The sequence below is a fragment of the Bos taurus genome, chromosome 9 (genome assembly GCF_002263795.3).
Source record: "Bos taurus isolate L1 Dominette 01449 registration number 42190680 breed Hereford chromosome 9, ARS-UCD2.0, whole genome shotgun sequence".
Lineage (NCBI taxonomy): Eukaryota > Metazoa > Chordata > Mammalia > Artiodactyla > Bovidae > Bos > Bos taurus.
In genome coordinates this window covers 91734891-91755438 of record NC_037336.1, presented here as the reverse complement: position 1 = coordinate 91755438, position 20548 = coordinate 91734891, and the positions used below count along the sequence as shown (strand labels likewise).

At 44.5% G+C, this 20548-nt stretch overlaps 1 protein-coding gene across 4 annotated transcripts in view; it reads right to left on the bottom strand.

Annotated features, from left to right (window-relative positions):
• The window catches only part of TIAM2 (TIAM Rac1 associated GEF 2), a 236767-nt gene that overhangs the window by 116255 nt on the left and 99964 nt on the right, over window positions 1–20548 (bottom strand). For all 4 annotated transcript variants that reach the window (XM_015472916.3, XM_059889963.1, XM_024997095.2 and 1 more), the window contains 2 exons: window positions 4028–4138; window positions 1540–2685 (listed from right to left, as the gene is read on the bottom strand). In XM_015472916.3, coding sequence (XP_015328402.2) covers window positions 1540–2679 — 1140 coding nt within the window. In that variant the 5' untranslated portion in view covers window positions 2680–2685; window positions 4028–4138. The remainder of the gene's footprint in view (window positions 1–1539; window positions 2686–4027; window positions 4139–20548) is intronic.

The window sequence follows — 20548 nt, the reverse complement described above, 5'->3', positions numbered from 1 at the left end:
GGTCAGTCCACAGTGGCAAAGGTCTGCTTTCGAACTGAATGGGAACTGACCATGTATAAGCCAGGCCACACACACAGAAGAGAACATGCTCTATGCAAATGAGAGATGTGGAGGAACAGGCTCAGGGGTCCCGGGAGATGAGTGCTGAACACAAGTCGACAACACAGCACTTGCATCAAGAAGATGAGAAAGTTGTCTGCATAGGACTGCGGGTCCCCAGAAAGTAGGAGCTATCTTTCCCTTTATGTTTGATTGCTGTCAGTTGTCAAGTGTACTTGGCAGCTGAGAGAAAGGTCAAAGAAATCTTTACTACTTAATGGTTTGACCTGAACAAGTAATGAGTCAGGAGGAAGCAAATTACTGCACTCAGGGATATGAAGAGTTCTGTAACAGGACACTGATCATCTATCCTTAGTCTCCTCCTGAGAGGAGGAAGAAAGGGACAAAGGAAAATATTGGGGCAGGGGGCTTGGACTTTGTGCCTAGGAAGGAAGTAACTAATGGCAAATTTTACAGATCTGAAACAATCTGCTCAGGGAAGGATGGTCAAAATGTCACTCTACTAGAGACAAATTCCTAAAGTCACTTAAATTTCCTTCAACAAATTCCCAAAGTCACTTAAATTTCCTTCAACAATATGACTTAAGGTGAGTTAAAATATGTATATATATACTTTCTCCTTTCTATAAATAATTAAAAGCAAAAACACACAAAAACAAACAATACAAAAGAGCAATTAAAAATACCTAGCAATCGCCTCTCATTACCAAAGAGGGCAAAGTCTTACTTTCCTCGCTGGCACTGAAGTCATTTTGTCTCCCCTGTTCAAACTTTATACGCCCATTAAAAGTATTACTGTCACCATCATGATTCTTGTTTCATCAACATTGTGTTTTTGTGATTCCATGTGTTCAGGTCAAGATGTTTTCAACACCGTTAGCTGTCCCCATGAGGAGGTGGTAAGATTATACCCATTTTTTTTCCCCATTGTACTCAATGAACAATAGGAATTTTAATCTCCCTAAAGTAATATCGAGTTCAGGAAGGCTACTCATCCAGGAAGGCTACTCATCCCAAAACGACAACAGCTTCTCTCTCTTCCTTTCGTTCTAGGCTTTGAGAATGAGTTTTAGCTGAGTACTCAGATAACCAATTCACTGGGGAGTCTCCCTTAGGCTGTTCTTTCTAAGAACAGTTTGACTAGGTCTTGGATGAGGCCTGTGGATTTTACTCCAGAATCCAGGAGGCACAAGATTGGACAGAATGGGAATGACTGGAGTGGAGGGTTCAGAGTGAAAATGCATGTCTGAAGCAAAAGGAAAACACACACACACACACACACACCACACACAGATACACACACATACAGACACGCACACACACACCCGAAAACAAGGAGTGCCAAGTCTTAGGCTAACCACTCTCAGCAGCTCATCTAAGTCTCAGAATGCTCTCTGCAGTACCTTCTGCTAGCCTTCCCGTTTTGCAGATAGAAAACCAATCGAAGAGCATCTCTCCCGGCACTCCAGCCTGACTCACCTGGAGTCTTCTTTTCTTTCTGGAGAGGCTTCCCGTCCAGTCGCTGATGCGGCGCATCCTGGCTTTCAGGGTGTCCTTCTTGGAGGACTCCTCGCCCAGGGCCCTGGACTTGCGGCAAGGGAGGGTGAAGGACGCGAACTGCCCGGGCTCCCCGCGCTCCACGCGGGCCGGCACGTCCATGTCGGAGGCGAAGGAGACGCGGGCACTGAGGCTGGCGCGGGTGCCCATGTAGTCATCGGAAAGCCGCAGGGCCGCGGGGGCCAGGCTCCCAAGGGAGGCGTTGGGGTAGGGGTCCCGGAGGGATGAGAGGGAGGCGCTTTGGCTGAAAGGCTTTGGAGCATCCCTGGTCGGGAAGCCAGTGTGGAGGCCGGGCTCAGGCGTGTCTGGCGCCACGAAGGAGCCCTCAGCCTCACTGACCTCGCCGGCCGGGCCCCAGGGCGAGTCGTACCAGGAGGACTCGGAGCTGAGCGAGCTGCCCTTGCTGGAGCGGGGGCGCGCGGCGGCTGCCGGGGAGGCGCTGGGGCTGGGCGCGGAACCGGCCGAGTAGCGCAGCAGCTGCACCGGGCCGCCCGATGGGGAGGCCCCCGGGGGCGCGGCGCCGCTGTGGAACTCTACCCGCAGGCACCCGTCCAGCTTGCCCAGCGTCTTGATGAGCACCCGGGGGCTCTTGCGGTCCTCGCCAGGCGGGGTGGATGCGATGCTCTCGTTCCCGCCGTAGCAGTTGAGAAGGTGCCCATTGCGGCAGTCCCTCGAAGCCGAGTGGTTCTCCTCGGGCGGGCGTCCGACATAGTGGAAGCCGTTCTCGGGCGAGAAAGCGGCATCGGTGCCCTGGAAATCTGACCCTGCGGCACCTGTCCTATGCTTGGCGTAGGCACTGCCTTTGGAGGCTTTGCACGTGGGGCCCCCTGGTCGGGATGCGTAAGGCTGATTGCTCTTAAAGTGAGAAAGGCAGCTTCGGGCCAACGACCTGGACTTGTACCCCGCTCCGCTGCTTCCATGACCCCATCCGTGCAATGACTTGTCATCCTTGGCATGAAGGCCACGGATTTTCAGGGAGCAAGGCTTTTGTTTAGCACCAGTAATAGTATTGCTATGATTTTTAGGTCCTTGTAGGGTGTACTGACTCTCGGAGTTTCCCATCGTCACCTGAATTAAGAACAGCAGTGTCAGTAAGAGTCATGACCTAAACTACATTCCACTAGGACAGAACTTTCTACAAGCTATGTTCAGGTGACAGAGAAACCAAGCAACCTCTTTCTGGGCCTGACACAACTCAGAGACGTAGGGACAAGCGTGACTTGCGGAATTGGTTCTCCTTCTGCATTGCAGGTCATCAGCCAAGTAGACAGCACTGCACATTCCTGTGCTAGTGAGTTTAAGCACATTATCTGTTGTCTGATGTTAATTCAGAAACCGAACAGGCATAGCAATCAGCTTAAGACAGAGACCTCCTATAGGCTGGGTGTTGGGAGGTTTTGAATCAATGATTCTAAAGAGCAAAATGAGAAAATCCCTTTACTCTGTCACTGCAATACACTGATTTTTCAGTGACCACAGAGGCACCTTTCCTTTATACATGAACGACTGAAAGAGCTCATATTGCACTCCAATATAAGTGGTTACTGCTGAAAAATGACCATGTTTGTGGTAATATGACTCCGGGTACTGCACTGTGTTGGAGCTTTCATTTGTCACACAGAATAGCATACCTCAAAGGATAAAGACTAAATGTTCTCAAAAACTAGGCTGAGGTGAAAAACAGAGGGAGAAAATAAAAGCTCTCCTTTGGAACAGAAAAACATTTTAATGAAACTAATCTCTCGTGCTTTTCTAAAGACTTTAAGGGTCCTCACTTTAGAAACTGATAAAAGTCTGAAGCTGACTTGTTAGAATGTGAGCATCCTAGAAAGAAATATTTAAATTTTTTTAATTAAAAAAAAAAAAAGAATGTGAGCATCCAAAAAAAAAAAAAACATACCCAAACTTAGATTCTATTGATTTCCTTTAAAACTCCAATTTGTTTAGAGAGTCTGTTAGTTAAGCAAAATTCCAGGGGATGATCCAAACCACCCCACCTCCTCAGTTATGTTTTTTTTATTCTAACCAATGTATCAGTGTTTGAGGCAAGTCAGAAATGATGCTTCCAGTTATGTTTCTGATATATGAGGTTAGGTTTAGTCAATCAGTTGTGTCCAACTCTTGCGACCCCATGGACTGTATGTAGCCCGCCAGCCTCCTCTGTCCATGGGATTCTCCAGGCAAGAATACTGGAGTGGGTTACCTACTTCTAATACATGAAGTTGGTTTTTAATTTCCATTCTTTTATATGTAAGAATGTACAGCCACAGAAGTCAAAAGGGCTGACATTTCTTTGGAGGCAATGATCAAGCTCAGTTTAAAACACAAATAATGGCAACAAATAATTAAACCCTTACTAACACAGCCGTGGCACTGGACAGGAACCACAGCTCCCACGGGCCGGACTCACCTGCAGTCTGGTTTGTGCACTGAGGGAGATTAATGGTCAGTCGACTTGACAGGGTCCCAGGAGCAAGGCAGCGTGGTTAGGAAGTCCAGGCAGTGGATCCATGAAAGGATCCTGAAAAACAAGAAACAGGAGAAAACTCTGTCAAGCACTTTACACCCGGTCCCCCCAAAAGTCAAAAGGAAGGCTTGCCGTAAATTACGTGGAGAAACAATGGGTGTCCAGAATCGCTGTGAAAATAATAAACGGCACATCTGTGAGCTGTGTGATTCATCAGGGTTGTCTGGAAGATGTGAAGGAAGCCAGGACCGCCCCCAGCAACCTTGCGAAAGGCCTTTCACTCTGTCCTCAGGCAAACGCATGCCTTTGTTTCGGGGGAGAGCAGGTGAGCGTGCTGCCCTGAGTCACAGCTCGTCTGTCACCACCGCTCGGAAAACAACTCCCAGACCCGCCGCCCTGGCAAGATCACAGGAGCAGCGTCCCGGCACGGCAACAACAGGTCACTGTTCCTCAGCTGATGAAGCAGCGAAAACAAAACCCAAAATGTAGAATCACAGAGAAATAGCCCTTGGCTAAAATAACACGTGTCAGAGATGCCAACCCCAGAGATGAGATGAAAAAGGTTTTCTCCAGCACATGCGTGGGCCCCGCTGCAAGAGGCCAGCGGCAGGAAGCCCACCTTTGAGGGAAAGATGGGGGTGCTGCCATCTGGCTGTGTTCACGGCCGGGACACAAAGCCTTTATTTTCTCTGCAGACAGAGAGAGCAAAGCAGTGAGGGCTCAATAGTGACCTTTTTCCTCTTTAAAACAAACAAACTATATTTGTAATTGCAGTACAATGCACATAACATTTACCATCTGAACCATTTTTAAGTGGTCAGACAGTAGTGTGAAGTATGTTCACACTGTTATGCAATTCGTCTCCCGAACTCTTTTCATCTTGCAAAACTAAACCTCTTGCATTAAACTCCTCACCTCACTCTCTCCTCCATCTCCCCAGCCGCTGGTAACAACCATTCTCTTTTGTCTAACGAATTTGACTGCTCTAGGTACACCATGCAAGTGGAATCGCACCGGATTTGACATTTATCATTGGCTTTTTTCGTTTAGCGTAATGTCTTCAAGGCTCCTTTGTGTTGTAGCATGTGTCAAAATTTCCTTCCTTTTTAAGGCTGCATAATATTCCATTATTCACATTCTGTTTATCCATTTATCTGTAAACAGACCCTTAGAAACTGCTTTCCACCTCTTGTCTATTGTGAGTAATGCTGCTAAGAACACAGGTGTACACGTATCTCTTTGAGACCCTGCCTGCAATTCTTTGAGGTATATACTCAGAAGTGGAATTGCTTGATCATATGATTTTTCCATTGTTCATTTTTCTGAGGACCCACCATACTGTTTCCCATAGCAGCCGCACCATTTTACATTCCTATCAATGGAGTATAGGTTCTAATTTTTCTCTGCATCCTCAGGAACACTTGTGATTTCCTATTTGTTTTTTTTTTTTTAATATAGTGGCCATCCTATAGTGTGAGATGATATCTTACTGTGGCTTTGATTTACACTTCTCTGATGATTAGTGATGTTGAACATCTTTTCATGGCTTGTTAGCCACTTGTATAGCCTCTTTGGATGGTTTGATGGTCACTTCTAAAATTCACAGAGCACTGGTACAGGACATGCTGCTAAGTTGCTTCAGTTGTGTCTGACTCTGTGCCACCCCATAGACAGCAGCCCACCAGGCCCCTCCGTCCCTGGGATTCTCCAGGCAAGAACACTGGAGTGGGTTGCCATTTCCTTCTCCAATGCATGAAAGTGAAAAGTGAAAGTGAAGTTGCTCAGTCGTGTCTGACTCTTGGCGACCCCATGGACTGCAGCCTACCAGGCTCCTCTGTCCATGGGACTTTCCAGGCAAGAGTACTGAAGTAGGGTGCCATCGCCTTCTCTGGGTACAAGACATAAGTATCCCCAATAAATCCAAAGACACAAGTCTACCTAGGATGATCCACACACACACAATTTAAATTAAAAAAAAAAAGTCAAAAAGACTTCCCACTTAGGCATCAGCAGGAAATCTAACCGCTCATGTGAGTCTATAAAGACTGAAGCCAGCATCTCTAACCAATGAGGTTAGAGTGGTACCCAGCCCACTACTGATCACATCTTTCCATGGGCAGCTCTCCCGAACATCTAAAAGGCGGAAGAGCCACTGAGTGAGTTACCCATGACACATGTGACATGGGAGCTGGAACAGCAGCACCCTACCTCTTTAAAGTTCAATACCTACGTTGTCTTTTCTCAGCTACATTTTAGTAGAAGCTAAAAGTCAGAGAAGCTTCCAGCTGCCGCTCCCACCACAAGCTGAAGGGAGTGAGCCTTTGTGCTTGCTTTCCTCAATACCAAGGTCTGGTGATGACCCACAGGTGAAAGTCTCCCAGCGACTCTTTGTCAGGCCCTTCTGATCGGAGGGTCACATGCCCGAAGACGCGCACACACAGCACCACTCAAGCCCCTCAACCCATGGGCACAAAGCTGCCACTGGGAGAGGGGCCCGCTGTGTTGGCCACTCAAGGACACACAGAGATGGTGGAGTTTGGGGAGGAGGGGTTCAAAGGTGCAGAATGGCTTGAGCTTGGAAGCTTATGCCCCTGTGGCAGATTGTAACCTCACCTTGTCTGACTCCTTCTAAAGTTAAATAGCTTAATTTAAAATTTCATGTCCTATTTCAAAACACACAGCCCCGGACCCTATCCTTTCCAAGGTTCGATCCGCTAAGGTCTGCATCTTGAGCTCACAGAAGCATTTAATTGATACCTGTTGAATGAAAGCAGCTTCACATGTAAGAAGACTGATCTGGGCACAGACTATAAGCAGGAATCATCCTAACAGGAACTGGCTGAAAGATTGATGTATAAACTCATGAGGCCATGTCTCAAGAATGAACACAGTCCTGCCTAGAGAAAACCCCAAAGGTGGATATGACATACATTATGACACGTGGGTGATGCTGACCAGCTGTTCAACATCCCCAGCCAATCACTCCTGCAGAAAGAAAACAGCCCTCAACTGTGGCAAGAAGAATTTATCTAATATTTACTAGGAATTTATTGACAAGGAAGGGTAATCTCAGAGGACAACTTTAGAACTGTCCCTGAGGAGTTTAGCAAATTGAACAGATATTTATCTGTCAAGTTTCAGCTGGGACTTTTGTCTGAAGGCAAGAGAATAAACAAGTCAGATTTTCTGCAACCCTGAGTCTCTGAAATCCTTTACTAAAAGCACTTTATGGTATCCAAGTTAAAAAAAAATTGATTGATAGAAAGCTGGCTGACAATATCAAAATGACAGATTTCCTGAGACATTTTTTTAAAAGGAAAAGAAATAGTTAAAAGCCCCCTGTAGATAAAAACATGCACATTGAGTACATAATCTGCAGAAATACATATCAGGTATACTCAGGTTCCATAAGGCCCACAGCTGGCCAGGAGAAATTTTAAGTTTCTTAGGAATGAAATGAGATGGTGCTAAGGCTGTGTGTACTTCACAAATATCCTATGCTGTGGATACATTTATTTCTACAATTATTTTTTTATAATTATCATAAAATACTGGGATTTTAAAAAATTAATCACAATCTCATGAACCTGAAAAAAAAGCCTTTGTATTTTGTTGCCTGCATTCCCTTCCAATCCCCAACCTTATGAATGTGCTATGTAGCTTTTTAAGCTAAAATCACAAATAAGAATGGAACTTTTTTCGTTTCTTTTTTTAAATTGAAGTATAATTGATTTACAATGTTGAGTGAGTTCAGGTGTACAGCAAAGTACATGTGATTCATATATACATATACATGATTCACATGATTCATATATATGTGTATGTATATTCACGTATATATACATGTATATATACATGAATGTTTATATACATGAATGTGTGTATATATGTGAATATATATTCATGTATATATATACATATGATACACATATATTCTTTTTCAGATTCTTTTCCCTTATAGGTTATTACAAAATATTGAGTATAATTCCCTCTGCTATTCAGTACCTTGTTGATTATCTATTTTATATATAATAGTGCATATATATTAACCCCAAACACCTAACTTAAACTAACTTTTTAAAATTGTAATCCATTACCACCCCAGAAACGCCCAGCAATGTGGAGGAATTTCACAAGTATGTCATCAGAATCCCAGCAACCCCCATGACCTACTGAATCTCACAGTAAATCATCTTTTAGGAGGAAATTCAAGCTTTACCTTTTCTTCATTTGCCTTGAGCTTGGTCTTGAACTGATGCATCAAAAATGCCAGCGTCTCCACTTTCCCATAGTATAGAGTTCAGAGCAAAGGGAACTAAACTCCTCCAGCCGTGCTTTGTCTCCGCCAGCACCGACTGCCCAGATGGAGCGACCACAGGGAAGTCAAGGGCGACCCCAGGGGACCAGATGGTGCTGTGAGGAGGGCTGGGGGCTAACTGATGTAGCAAGCAGAACAGAGGCGTGGGGACTCTGCACAAAAGCCAGATTTATGGCTGGGTGAGGCGGTTAAGGCGAGCTCAAGTTCTCCCAACCATGAGATATCAACAAGGCTTCCTATATAATTTCAGAAAGATTTTTTATAATGAAAGAGGAACCCCATCACTGGACAAGGCAAACATTTCAGATACTGATAAGAGCTGGAAAAATAAAAGATAAGGATGCACCATTAACCCTAACAATATCTACTTAGTTCCCTTTATTTAGGGGTGGGGGCTGTGGGGCCAGGGGGAGCTTGACTCATTAAGGAGACAAGCCTCAGAATCCCAGACTGGTTTGTGTCACAGAACTTGAGTTTAAGCCCTGCTTCCAGTTCTTAAACAGCATGTGAGTTTCAGGGTGAATTACTTGTGCTTTCTGCATCTCATTTTCCCCATCTGCAGCTTAAGGATAAAAATAGCTGTCATACCTACTCCGTGAGTTGAGAATTGAATGTAGAAATACATGTGAAACCACCCAAAAAAACTGTGAAATGCAACACTAATACACAGTACTATTATTAATTTTTAGTTATAAATTTAACTTGGTGCATTATAATATCAATATTATAACAGCCAGCTGTTTCAAACATTTTGTTAACTGTTAATACATTATATATGTATAGATATATACACACACAAACTTGGAATTTTTCAACTTCCAGTCTTAGTATTTATCTGAATTTGATCAATTCCCCAATAGTTACAGCACATAAAACTAATTTGTCAAATGTGTCAAATGTCAAAAAAGGCAATGACACAAGTCATGTACCTATATTACATATTAGAAAATGTAAGAAAATAACCTAAGTGCTCACTGAACAATTGGCATCGTGTTTACCCAGCTGATCTCAACCACTGCGACTTTGGTCCCCAGGGGACATTTGGCAATCTCAAAACACATCTTTGGTTATCACACTAGGGCACTGGCTCTAGTGGGCAGTGTTCAGAGATGCTACTAAACATCTTATAAGGCAAGGACAGTTTCCACAATAAAGAATTAGTTGGCTCCATACATCATTGGTGTTGAGGTTGAGAAACCCGGCCTTAAACTTTTATTGCCTGTCTCATTAAAAACACTGAAACTGAAGAACAACTATGCCTAAACATCTAAAACCACAGCACTGAACTAAGGACCTAACCCTAACGAACTCTGTCAGTACGGCCCAGACTGGCGTCTGCCCTCTTCAGTCCATGAGCTGCACTCCGAATGCACGGGTAACAGGACCGGAAGGAACTCATTCCTAATCTTAAGAAAATTTGACCCCAATCAGTATGAAGACGCAAGCGAAAGGAACACCTGATCTCCATAGGAATAGTGCTTGGGGAGAGTAATCCTTAAAAAGTGGACAGAATGCAGACTGTTCCTAAGGCCTCGAAAGCTAAGCATCCATTGTGGAGTCCCACTGGGTCTATTTCAATTCTATGGGGCTCCTTCCAAATGCATATTAACAGATGAAAAGACAAACCAATCTGCAGCAAGGGATGCCCGGAATAGGACCTCAGAAGACAAGCATGGCTGGTATTCAGTAAAGGAAAAGCAATAAATTCCACAGAGACAACAGCCCAGCTTTTTGCACAGTTCATCACCTTAGTAAGCCAATTTATCACAAGTAGTGTCTCAACGCTCACACCCATTTTTATAAAAAAAGAAAAAATTAACATCTGCAGCATTGCTAACAGAAGTGTTTGTCCAAGGGTTCATGAACCATTGTTGGGTCATGACATTTATGCAATGATTTGATACCAGTATTTTTAAATGAATAGGATGGAAATGGAGCAAGGAATTTTGGCGGGGGGCGGGTAAGAGGGTTACATCCCAGTAAGGGTAAAAATTGTCCTATGACATTAAAGTTTTTTGCGTGCTTATGTTTGCCTATACACTGGGTTGTGAATTAAATTTACATCTCCTTGAGTAATGGTTAAAAAAAAGCTCAAAAACAATGATTCATAAAACTGCCAAGTGGTAATTTCATCAGAATGACACATCCATTCTAATAAGATCCGATAGCAACCCAGGTCTAGAGAGTCTCGAAGCGTCCAACAAATTATCACCCAAGGGAAACATTTCAGCCTGAGAGAAGAAGATCAAAAGAGAAAAGGACTCTCTGTCAAGCATGTGCCACACGTGAGGCCTTCACCTTTCTGCAGGCCACAAATTAAGACAAACCCTCATTGGACATTCAAATCCTTCCTATGAAAGTTAAAAATGACCCCATTAAAAAAGTCAGATGAAGAACTGGGTCTAGAGGATGTGTGGGATTCTGCTGAATGAAGAAAGAGAAGGACGATCCAAGGAATAGGAAAGGGCACATCCAAAGACATGGGCACTCCAGGGCCACCTACTGAATCCGCAAGTGACCGAATCAACAAGTGGACAAGAAAGTCCCCAGCTTGTTCAGGAAAGGTGACGGGGCAGCAAGGACTGGGCACAAGTGTCAGGGACAATGTTGCGAGGGATGAGAAGCAAGAGATAAGAGGAAGAGGTGGGATGAGAGTGAGGAGGCTGGGCGAAATCTTGCTGGTCACTGCCATCACCTTCACCTTCGTGCCCTCCCCCTACCCCGTCCCCAGAAGCATCACATGTGAGCCATCTCCTAGGGACACTTTGGGACACCACCTCGGAAGGTGTCCCCAGCAAGCAATAGCTCAAATATTCATGTGGGAGGCAGAGTTGGCAAAAAAAGAAAATGTTCTTAGTCTTGACAGAAACTTGGGGAACTGAAGTAAAAGAAGAGCTCCACTCACCAGTTCAGTGTGAATTTTTGCACACACCTATACATCCCCCAAGCCCCCCATGGACCGGGCACTGGAGAGAAAGAACAGCCACTTATGATCTGAACGCTTCCCCAGAAGCCTTATGAGCTTGTGTAGGAAGGGGATGCAAAAATTAACATGAAAACATTTGTAGAATCAATAAGCAAGTTCCCAACCACGTTAACGGCATTGAGTTTCTGAGAGGTGTGGTGAGCCCAACAGTCCCACAAATATTACTGGTATGTTTCTGGAATGTCAGTGAATTGAGAGGCCCAGCTACATCTGAGCCATCACAGAAACTGCAAGTATTTCAGGGTGTGTTTCTTTTTTTTAATCACCTTTTCCAGAAAAATTTACAGAATATAGCCTAAAATAACATAGTCTACATATTATATAGACTATAATAATATAGTCTAATCCATCTAAAGATAAACCTTTTTTCTTATTTTTCTTTCAGAAATTATCAAAATGCATCTCACGCATTTCCATCCATGCTCTTTTTGCTCGGTAGCATGGATATTTCTCTTTTTCTTTTTTAGTACCAAATGTTGAATTCCACTCTGCATTTGTCCCCCAAGTGTACAAGTCTCATCCAAAAGTCAGTCAGGAGCCTGATCTCTGCAGACCTAGTACTGCTTTGGTGACAGCCGGAAACAAAGATGCTCAAGACTCAAAATGGTTAACACGACTTTTAAATAACCCTCTCTTGGAATTTTTATGAATATGGGATTCAAAGTGGTTCGCGTGACTTTCAAATAACCTCTCTGTTTTAACTGTAAGGAACACGAGCCATTCTACAACCAGCGAGTTCAGACACGGGCAGGCACCTCCCAAGATTCAAACCAAGATGAAAACAGAAGAGCAGGCATCAGAACCCCAGTCTGTAAACACACAGCCTCTCACTGACTCTGAGACTTGTCTGTGCGGCACGTGCTTCCGTAAATCAGAAGCAGGCATCGTGAGCCTGAACCCCAGTCACGTTCTGTGACCGAAATATACCTTGGTGACTGTACCAGGTTATTCTTGGCAAAGTATTTCTTCATTATATTACTGTTCCATTTAAGTTAAAAAAATGAACAGGCTTAATCCACACGGTTTTCCCCTCATTTAAACAGGGGCTTTTCTCACCCTCATAAATGTGTAACTATTTTATTCCCATCCGGCTTACAGCCTGATTGAAGCATTCATTTCTGTTAAAGTCTGTATCTGAAAGTCACAATATAAGTTGTTCTTGGGCTTGAACGTATAATTCAGCCAATCACTGCTGAACTTTTCCATAGAACATGCATTATTCAAAACAAACCTGGTACGATTTTAGCTAGTAACATTACAGAAACTTTCAGGGGAGGGAAAAAAAGGACTAATATTAGCACTGATAACTTACCTTTTATAATTTACAGGAATTGAGAACGTTTGTCACCTCAAGGAGATGGGTGTACAGACAGAAGGGGGAGAGTTTAACATGTCCTGAGCTTCTGTGTGTCAGGGCTCCCCAGGGCACAAGAGCCCAACAGCTGACATAACCATCCTTGATTTACAGGAAAGGGAGTGTTAGCCTCCATGGATTAAATACTTTGACCAAGATCCCTAAGGAGCACAGGTAAGAATCCAAAGGTAGGGAATTCTGGATTTCTTTCATTTTTGTTGCTTCCCTGGTGACTCAGATGGTAAAGAATCCGCCTGCAATGGGGCAGACCTGGGTTCAATCCCTGGGTAGGGAAGATCCCCTAGAGGAGGGCATGGCAACCCACTCTAGTATTCTTGCCTGGAGAATTCCATGGACAGAGGAGCCTAGGGGGCTACAGTCCATGGGGTCGCATAGATGTATTTCTACCAATTTTAAATTTTCCTGTACTTTTGAAATATGAAAATATCCTATATCTTTTAATATTTACTTATTATTGATTTAGCTGTGCCAGCTCTTAGTTGCAACATGTAGGATCAAATCCGGGCCCCCTGCCTTGGGGGCATGGAGTCTTAACCACTGGACCACCAGGGAAGTCCCTCCATATCTTTTTTTAAAACATCCAACTTAACTTTCAGGCTCCTCTAATAAGAAGAATGGTTGTGACTCATGTCCCTTTCATAAATACCTTTCCCTATGGGTACCCCTGGAGAAGGAAATGGCAACCCACTCCAGTATTCTTACCTGGAGAATCCCAGGGACGGGGGAGCCTGGTGGGCTGCCGTCTATGGGGTCGCACAGAGTCAGACACGACTGAAGTGACTTAGCATGCATGCATGAGTACCCTTTCTCCAGGCAGCAGAGGCTTCCGCAGTTGGGGATCGGGACATGAGAATGAAATGAAGAACTGAAATGTTAACTAAGGAGCTGGAAGGTTCAAATGTACTTATTATATGCTACTGCTTACCGAGAACACTTCACAAATGAGAATTTTCTTTTCTTGATAGTGTAAGGTGCATGGTCATTATTCTAAATACCAATTATAACTTAGAATATGCCTCCTGAAGGCTGTGGGGTGGGACATGACAACCAAGACAATGTATGTGTGTTGGTTGGGTGGCGGGGTTTGGGGAGCGGTACACAGAATAATCAAGGGGGAATCTTCCCGAAGCTTCCATTTCATCCAGTGCTAAGTATTCTAAACGTTGCTGCCATAATAAAAAAAACATAGATCATGAAGTAAAATATGAAATTTACATTTTCAGATAAAATACAGGGGCTCCATGGTATTTAGCATACTTTAGGTGCTTTAGTTACATCATCAGGTATCTTAAGTAGGATACATTTCCATAATGTGATCAGTGTTTCCTGAGCACCTAGTCTGTGCTAGAACTGTTCTACGCCCTGGAATATAGCAATAAACACATCTCCTCCCCCCAGAATATCCCTTTTATGGAGCTTATATTATAGTGGGGAGACTAAACAATAAACCATGACAGTAAATAAGTTATAAGGTGAGTAAGTGCGTGCTCAGACACTCAGTTGTATCCAACTCTTTATGGCCCCATGGACTCTAGCCTGCCAGGTTCCTCTATCCACGGGATTCTCCAGGCAAGAACACTGGAGTGGGTTGTCATTTCCTCCTTCAGGGCAAAAAAATAAAGGGTGATGGGGGAAACCAGGTAATGTGGGGGGAGGGGAGCTATAGGTTCAGAAAGGAGAGCAGAAAAGACCTCATGGCTGTGACATTAAGTGAGGACTTGCAGGAGAAGGAGACTGTGCAGATTCTGGGGAAAGAAAGAACACTGGAAACAGAAGTTCAGTTCAGTCACTCAGTCGTGTCCGACTCTTTGCAATCCCATGAACCGCAGCACGCCAGGCCTCCCTGTCTATCACCAACTCCCGGAGTCCACCCAAACCCATGTCCATTGAGTCGGTGATGCCATCCAATCATCTCATCCTCTGTCGTCCCCTTCTCCTCCTGCCCTCAATCTTTCCCAGCATCAGGGTCTTTTCAAATGAGTCAGCTCTTCACATGAGGTGGCCAAAGTACTGGAGTTTCAGCTTCAACATTGGTCCCTCCAATGAACACCCAGGAGTGATCTCCTTTAGGATGAACTGGTTGGATCTCCTTGCAGTCCAAGGGACTCTCAAGAGTCTTCTCCAACACCACAGTTCAAAAGCATCAATTCTTCAGCACTCAGCTTTCTTTATAGTCCAACTGCCACATCCATACACGACTTCTAGAAAAACCATAGCCTTGACTAGACGGACCTTTGTTGACAAAGTAATGTCTCTGCTTTTTAATATGCTGTCTAGGTTGGTCATAACTTTCCTTCCAAGGAGCAAGCATCTTTTAATTTCATGGCTGCAGTCACCATCCACAGTGATTTTGCGGAAACAGAAGACAGAGGTGCAAATGCCCAGAGTGGTGAACGTGCAGCAAGCCAGCATGGCTGGAGCAGGAGGGGTCAGAAAGGGGACAAGGAGCCACAGGGTCCAGCCCTAAGGGACACTGTAAGGACTCTGGCTTTCACATTGAGATGGAAATTTTCTAATAGAGGGCTGTGAATAGAGGTGCCTCCTCATGGGGTATATTTCAAGAGGCTGATCTGGACTGCAGGCAGCAAGGGGGAAGCCGGGGCCTGTCGGGCTGGGAGGGTCTTGCAGATGAGAGGTGATGGGGGGTCAGACTCCGGTGGGGAGTCTAGAGACAGGTGAAAGGAGAGCCAATGGGAGGCCCAGGTGGATGGGAGTGAGTGGTACAGTCAGAAACGACACCACAATTTGATCTTCAGTCTAAGCTCCCAGAATGGGGAAGACAGTCTCTCCCTCCCTTAGAAGAAAGACGAGGAGGTGTGTTCCACATGTCTCGGGTGGGAGATGCCCCCTGGATGTTCAAGTGCCAACGCTGAGTGAACACTGGGCTTTAGGAGCCCAGAATTGTAGGAAGAGATGGGCCTGGGTGCAAACCTGCTCTCACCACGTGGGGATGCCTGATAAACACACAGTGGATGAGCTCCCCGAGGGGATAAGTAAACCAAGGGAAGAGAAGAGCCAAAGCGCCCCAGGACCAAAAGGCCAAGAAATCAGGAGAAACAGAAGTCAGTGAATCCAGTTAAGAGGAAACCAAGGAGAAGGCGGGATGAATTGAGAGAGAAGCATGGAAGCATACACATTACCATGTGTAAGACAGATAGCCAGTGGGAATTTGCTGCATGACTCAGGAACTCAAACCAGGGCTCTGAGACAACCTAGAGGGGTGGGATGCAGTGGGAGATGGGAGGGAGGTTCCAGAGGGAGGGGATATATGTATGCCAGTGGCTGATTCATGTTGATATGTGGCAGAAACCAGCACAATACTGTAAAGCAATTGTCCACCAATAAAACATTTAAAAAAAAATTAGGAAACCAAGAAAATATGTTGCCCACAAAGCCCCATTGAAAAAAGGCTTTTCAGGGAGGAGACTGTGAGCATTTGATGGTTCATGTAATAAGGACTGAGAACAGAGCCCTTCTGAAGTTAGCAACGTGGAGGCTCTCAGTGAACCTGACCTGAGCAGGTCCAGGTGGAGAAACCTGGGTTGACATGAGTCTGAAGGTGAGGTCCATGAAATTGAAGATGGTGAATAGAGACAACTTGGCCAGGAGTTCTACCATGAAGAGCAGAGAACCCCGTGGTTGCTAGGAATCCTAAAGAGCGTGGGTGGATGGGTAGGGTGGGTGGGTGTCTGTCTGTCTTCAGGAGAAACCCCAGCACGTGAATGGGGGTGACTGCAGAGAATCAGCTGTGGCAGGAGAGAGGGGAGACCTGCGCGGTCCTTCATCAGCCAAAGGGGAAGGAGGCTTCCTCCCAGGACTGCTCAGGCATCAGAAGGGGAATGGACCCTGGAGCCATGACCCTCCACTATTAGACTTCAGGAAAGCATCTGAGAACCACTGATAATACACACGTGAGATAAGGCACCAGGACAAAAGGGCATCAACTCTAGTAAGGAACTCTGACGATTTATCATGAAGGTTTTCGCCAGGTTGCAGTTACTTCTAAGTTTGGGGGTTTCCTGTTTTGTACTTAACTTTTGATCCATTTGTGACCATCCTATCAACCATCAACAGAATATATATGCAGATACATGTATGTGACAGTGTGTGTGTGTGTCTGTGTGTGTTGTTCTGTGAACGTGTGTCTGCTTTCATGGAGTTCTTTACTCGCTATGACCTCTTGATATCATGGATTTTCCTGGCTTATTTATGACTGTCTGTGAACAATGCTTCTTTTCACTTGTCACTCCACCTTCCACAAGTGGCCACAGACGACTTGAAAACAAGTCTATCCACTCAGTTTCTCTTCAGGGGCTCGAATGATATGGCTTTTTAGCTTTTGTCCTTCCCAGCCCCTACCCTCCACATATCCCTTGAGCTCTTTCCATCTCAGCAATCCTACTCTAACAATTCTGCAATGAGAGATGTGTCACGGTCAAGTACAAAAACAGGATGGGGACCATTATCACTTTCCAGTGTTGTCCTAAAGATACCCAGGATCTCCAAACCTATCTTTAAGGTTTAGGAACGCCCTGGACCGACTTCTTCCTGACACTATCTGTAGCACTGGCCACATCCCTTTCCTAGGACGAAATGATAACCTGGTCTATCACTTCACACGTAAAGTTTATTTTTCCGAAGCGGCCTTACATTACCTTGGCACCAAAGCGAGAGTCCATCTGCTGTCTTCTGTTCCCCTCCAGAGCCTCTCTTGTCAGGCCCAGAACTAAGGAAAACGGCAGTCTCATACCAGAATGGGATCATGGAAAAAAAACATCTTAATCTAAGGCCAAAACAGGAACAGACTGACAGGTGAAGTCTAGCCAAAGCTGCCTTATCACACAGGTTAATATGTGGGCACCAAAAACTCTCTGGCAATAGTTAATGGGAATGATGACCACTGACTGAGTGTATGGCTCTGAACTTGATTAGGATCCAAGAAAAACAAGTCTTTGTCTTGTCTTTGACTATAGCTTTAAGCTTGTCTGGTTTGGTAAGTAGGTAAGTAAATAGGTATGTAAGTCAGAGAGAGACAGGAAGGAAGTGAAGGGGGAAAACAGATGGATATGTGTATGTGTACATATATGTATGTATACATGTCTCTATCAGTTTATAAAGATATCAAGATGAGCTATGAATGTGTGCGTGCTGCATGCTCAGTCATGCCTGACTCTTGTGACTCCATGGACTGTAGTCCACCAGGTTCCTCTGTCCATGGGATTTTTCAGGCAAGAATACTGGAGTGGACTGCCATTTCCTCCTCCAGGGGATTTTCCCAACCCAAGGATTGAATCACTGTCTCTTGCATCTCCTGCATTGGCAGGTGGATTCTTTACCACTGCACCACTAGGATGAGCCAAAATATTCCCAATTAAATAAGCAGATAGTATAAAGAAAGATCAACAAGACAACTGGTATCGCATCTCAGCTCAGCAACTAACTATCTCAGTAACTCTGGACAAGTCATTTCAGTTTTGTAGGTTTTCAGCTTTCCCATTTGAAAAACTGCCTAAGGCCCTTTTCAGTTCCACAACACCACAGACTATAAATAGCTAACATTAGAGTCTGAGATATAGTCCTTGAGACACTGACATTAACACCTCCTAGCATTTGGGAGTCCATCTAACATGGAACTGAATAATCAAAAGACACTCAACACACCATCACTAAAATCCAAACTACTACAAACATAGTGCTTAGTACTTTTCAAGAGTCAAAAATTCAGGTTTATCTACTTTATTTTCCCTGCCTCTTTTATTATTGCTGTTTCTCTGATTCCATACCTTAATCCTTTTTTTTTTTTATGTCTTTCTAGCAAAGCCATTTTTACCTTGGCCTTTATTTAAGGTACACAATTTCAAAGGACAAACACAAATTATCACTAAAAACTAAAAAATACAACCACGACACATCTCAGATAGTACAGTGAATAAGAATCCACTTGCCAAGGGAGGGGACATGGATTTGATCCCTGGTCAGGAAGATCCTCTGGAGAAGGACATGGCAACCCACTCCAGTACTCTTGCCTGGAAAATCCCATGGACAGAGGAGCATGGTAGGCTGCGGTCCATGGGGTCGTGAAAAATCGGACATGACTGAGCGACTTCACTCACTCACTCACTAGGAAGATTCCACGTGTCATGAGCAACTAAGCCCATGCCCCACGGCTACTGAGCCTGTGCTCCGCAACAAAAGTCACCAAGATGAGAAGCCCACGCACCAGAGTGAAGAGCAGTCCCCACTCGCCGCAGCCAGATTACGCCTGCACACAGCAACAAGGACCCAGAGCAACCAATAAATACATTTTTAAGGGCTTAATAGAAAATTTTTTTCCAGTTGAATGTGTCCAAAAAGACCTTGTTCTGAATGTTCCGTCAAAAGAAAATGCTTTTTCTTTAACAGTTGAGCTAAGGAATCTCAGCTCATATTTATTTGTTTTCCCTACATAAATTAGTCTTACAAAGTGGGCTAAACCTGGAGGCACACAGACAGACACAGAAAAGTGCCCTCCCCCCACAGATATTTAAGGAGTGTGAGTTTCTCTCTATATTGTTCCCACATCCATTCAAAAGCTGTTGTAGGAAGAGGCTGTAGGGCCCTGCACCAACTTCAGATTTCTGGAAAAGGGCAACATGGCTCTTCTCAAGCACAATCTTGGACCACCAAGACAGCATCATCTATTCTACTTAGTGGTTAAGTGAAGGACCACTTCGGAAGGATAATCTCTTGGCAAGGAGCCCAGCCCTTATCTTGCACTTCCAAGCCTCCCAGACCAGGCCTGGGGTAAGAAGGCGGCTTTGTGAGTCACTCCCCCTGCACTAAAAGTACCCAAAGGAAGGTGTTATCTGCTTGCCTTCAAAACACCACGTCGGTATGGATTAGAGTCAGAAGGCTCTTCAACAGACTTCAGCTTCTGTCTACAAGCTCTGGTGAAAATCAAGGGGCTGACAAGTGTTAATGTGACTACACAAGACGGCAGCTGGGGCTTCCTTCTTCCCCGCTCTGAATGGTTGCCAGCCCTGCCAAAGCTTCACTTTCTACATGCAAAGGAAGCGTAATAAATAAAACCTTTATTACTACGTTTCTACCAACGTCCCTATTAATTCTAACCTACCTGGGCAACACTCACATTCCTCCAGCCCCCAAACACTTCTCTACAAAGGAAGACACCCACTGAAGAGGCCCACACATTACCCTCCCTGAAATAACTCATAGCACTATCTCATTCTACTGAAAGTATAAAACTTTAGAATTCCTGAGTGTGATGGACAGAGGGCCATGGTGAAATGATGAAAACGAGTTAGGGAAAACTCCAGTCGCTGTTCTGCAGCATACTGACTTTTCAGAAATTCTATAAATAACCTTCCAAATTTACAGTGACTTCAGTAAAGCTTCCTATTTCTGTCTCTCCACCTACCAATTTTCTGAGAATTACACGCTTGCCCAAATTAACATAAAGCTGAGAGAGGTACTCTGCCGAATCCATCCCTCCAGTGCTGCTGATAAATTCAGAGCTCAGACAAATGCCCGATGAATGAGCCACCTTGGAGGGATTATGACATGAATCAGTCTTCTACTTACAATAAGGTTCCCCTCCCAACACACACAGATTACAAGGGATTCTATTTCTTTTTCAGAAAGTTTGAGGAAAAGTTAAGGATAAACATGAATAAAGAGTGAACATCCAATTACAAGTTTGAAAAGAAATTCTTCAATGAAAGAGCTTACTCAGCTCCAAAGTAAGGCCTGATAAAGTTATGTAATAACCAGGAAACTGTAAAATAT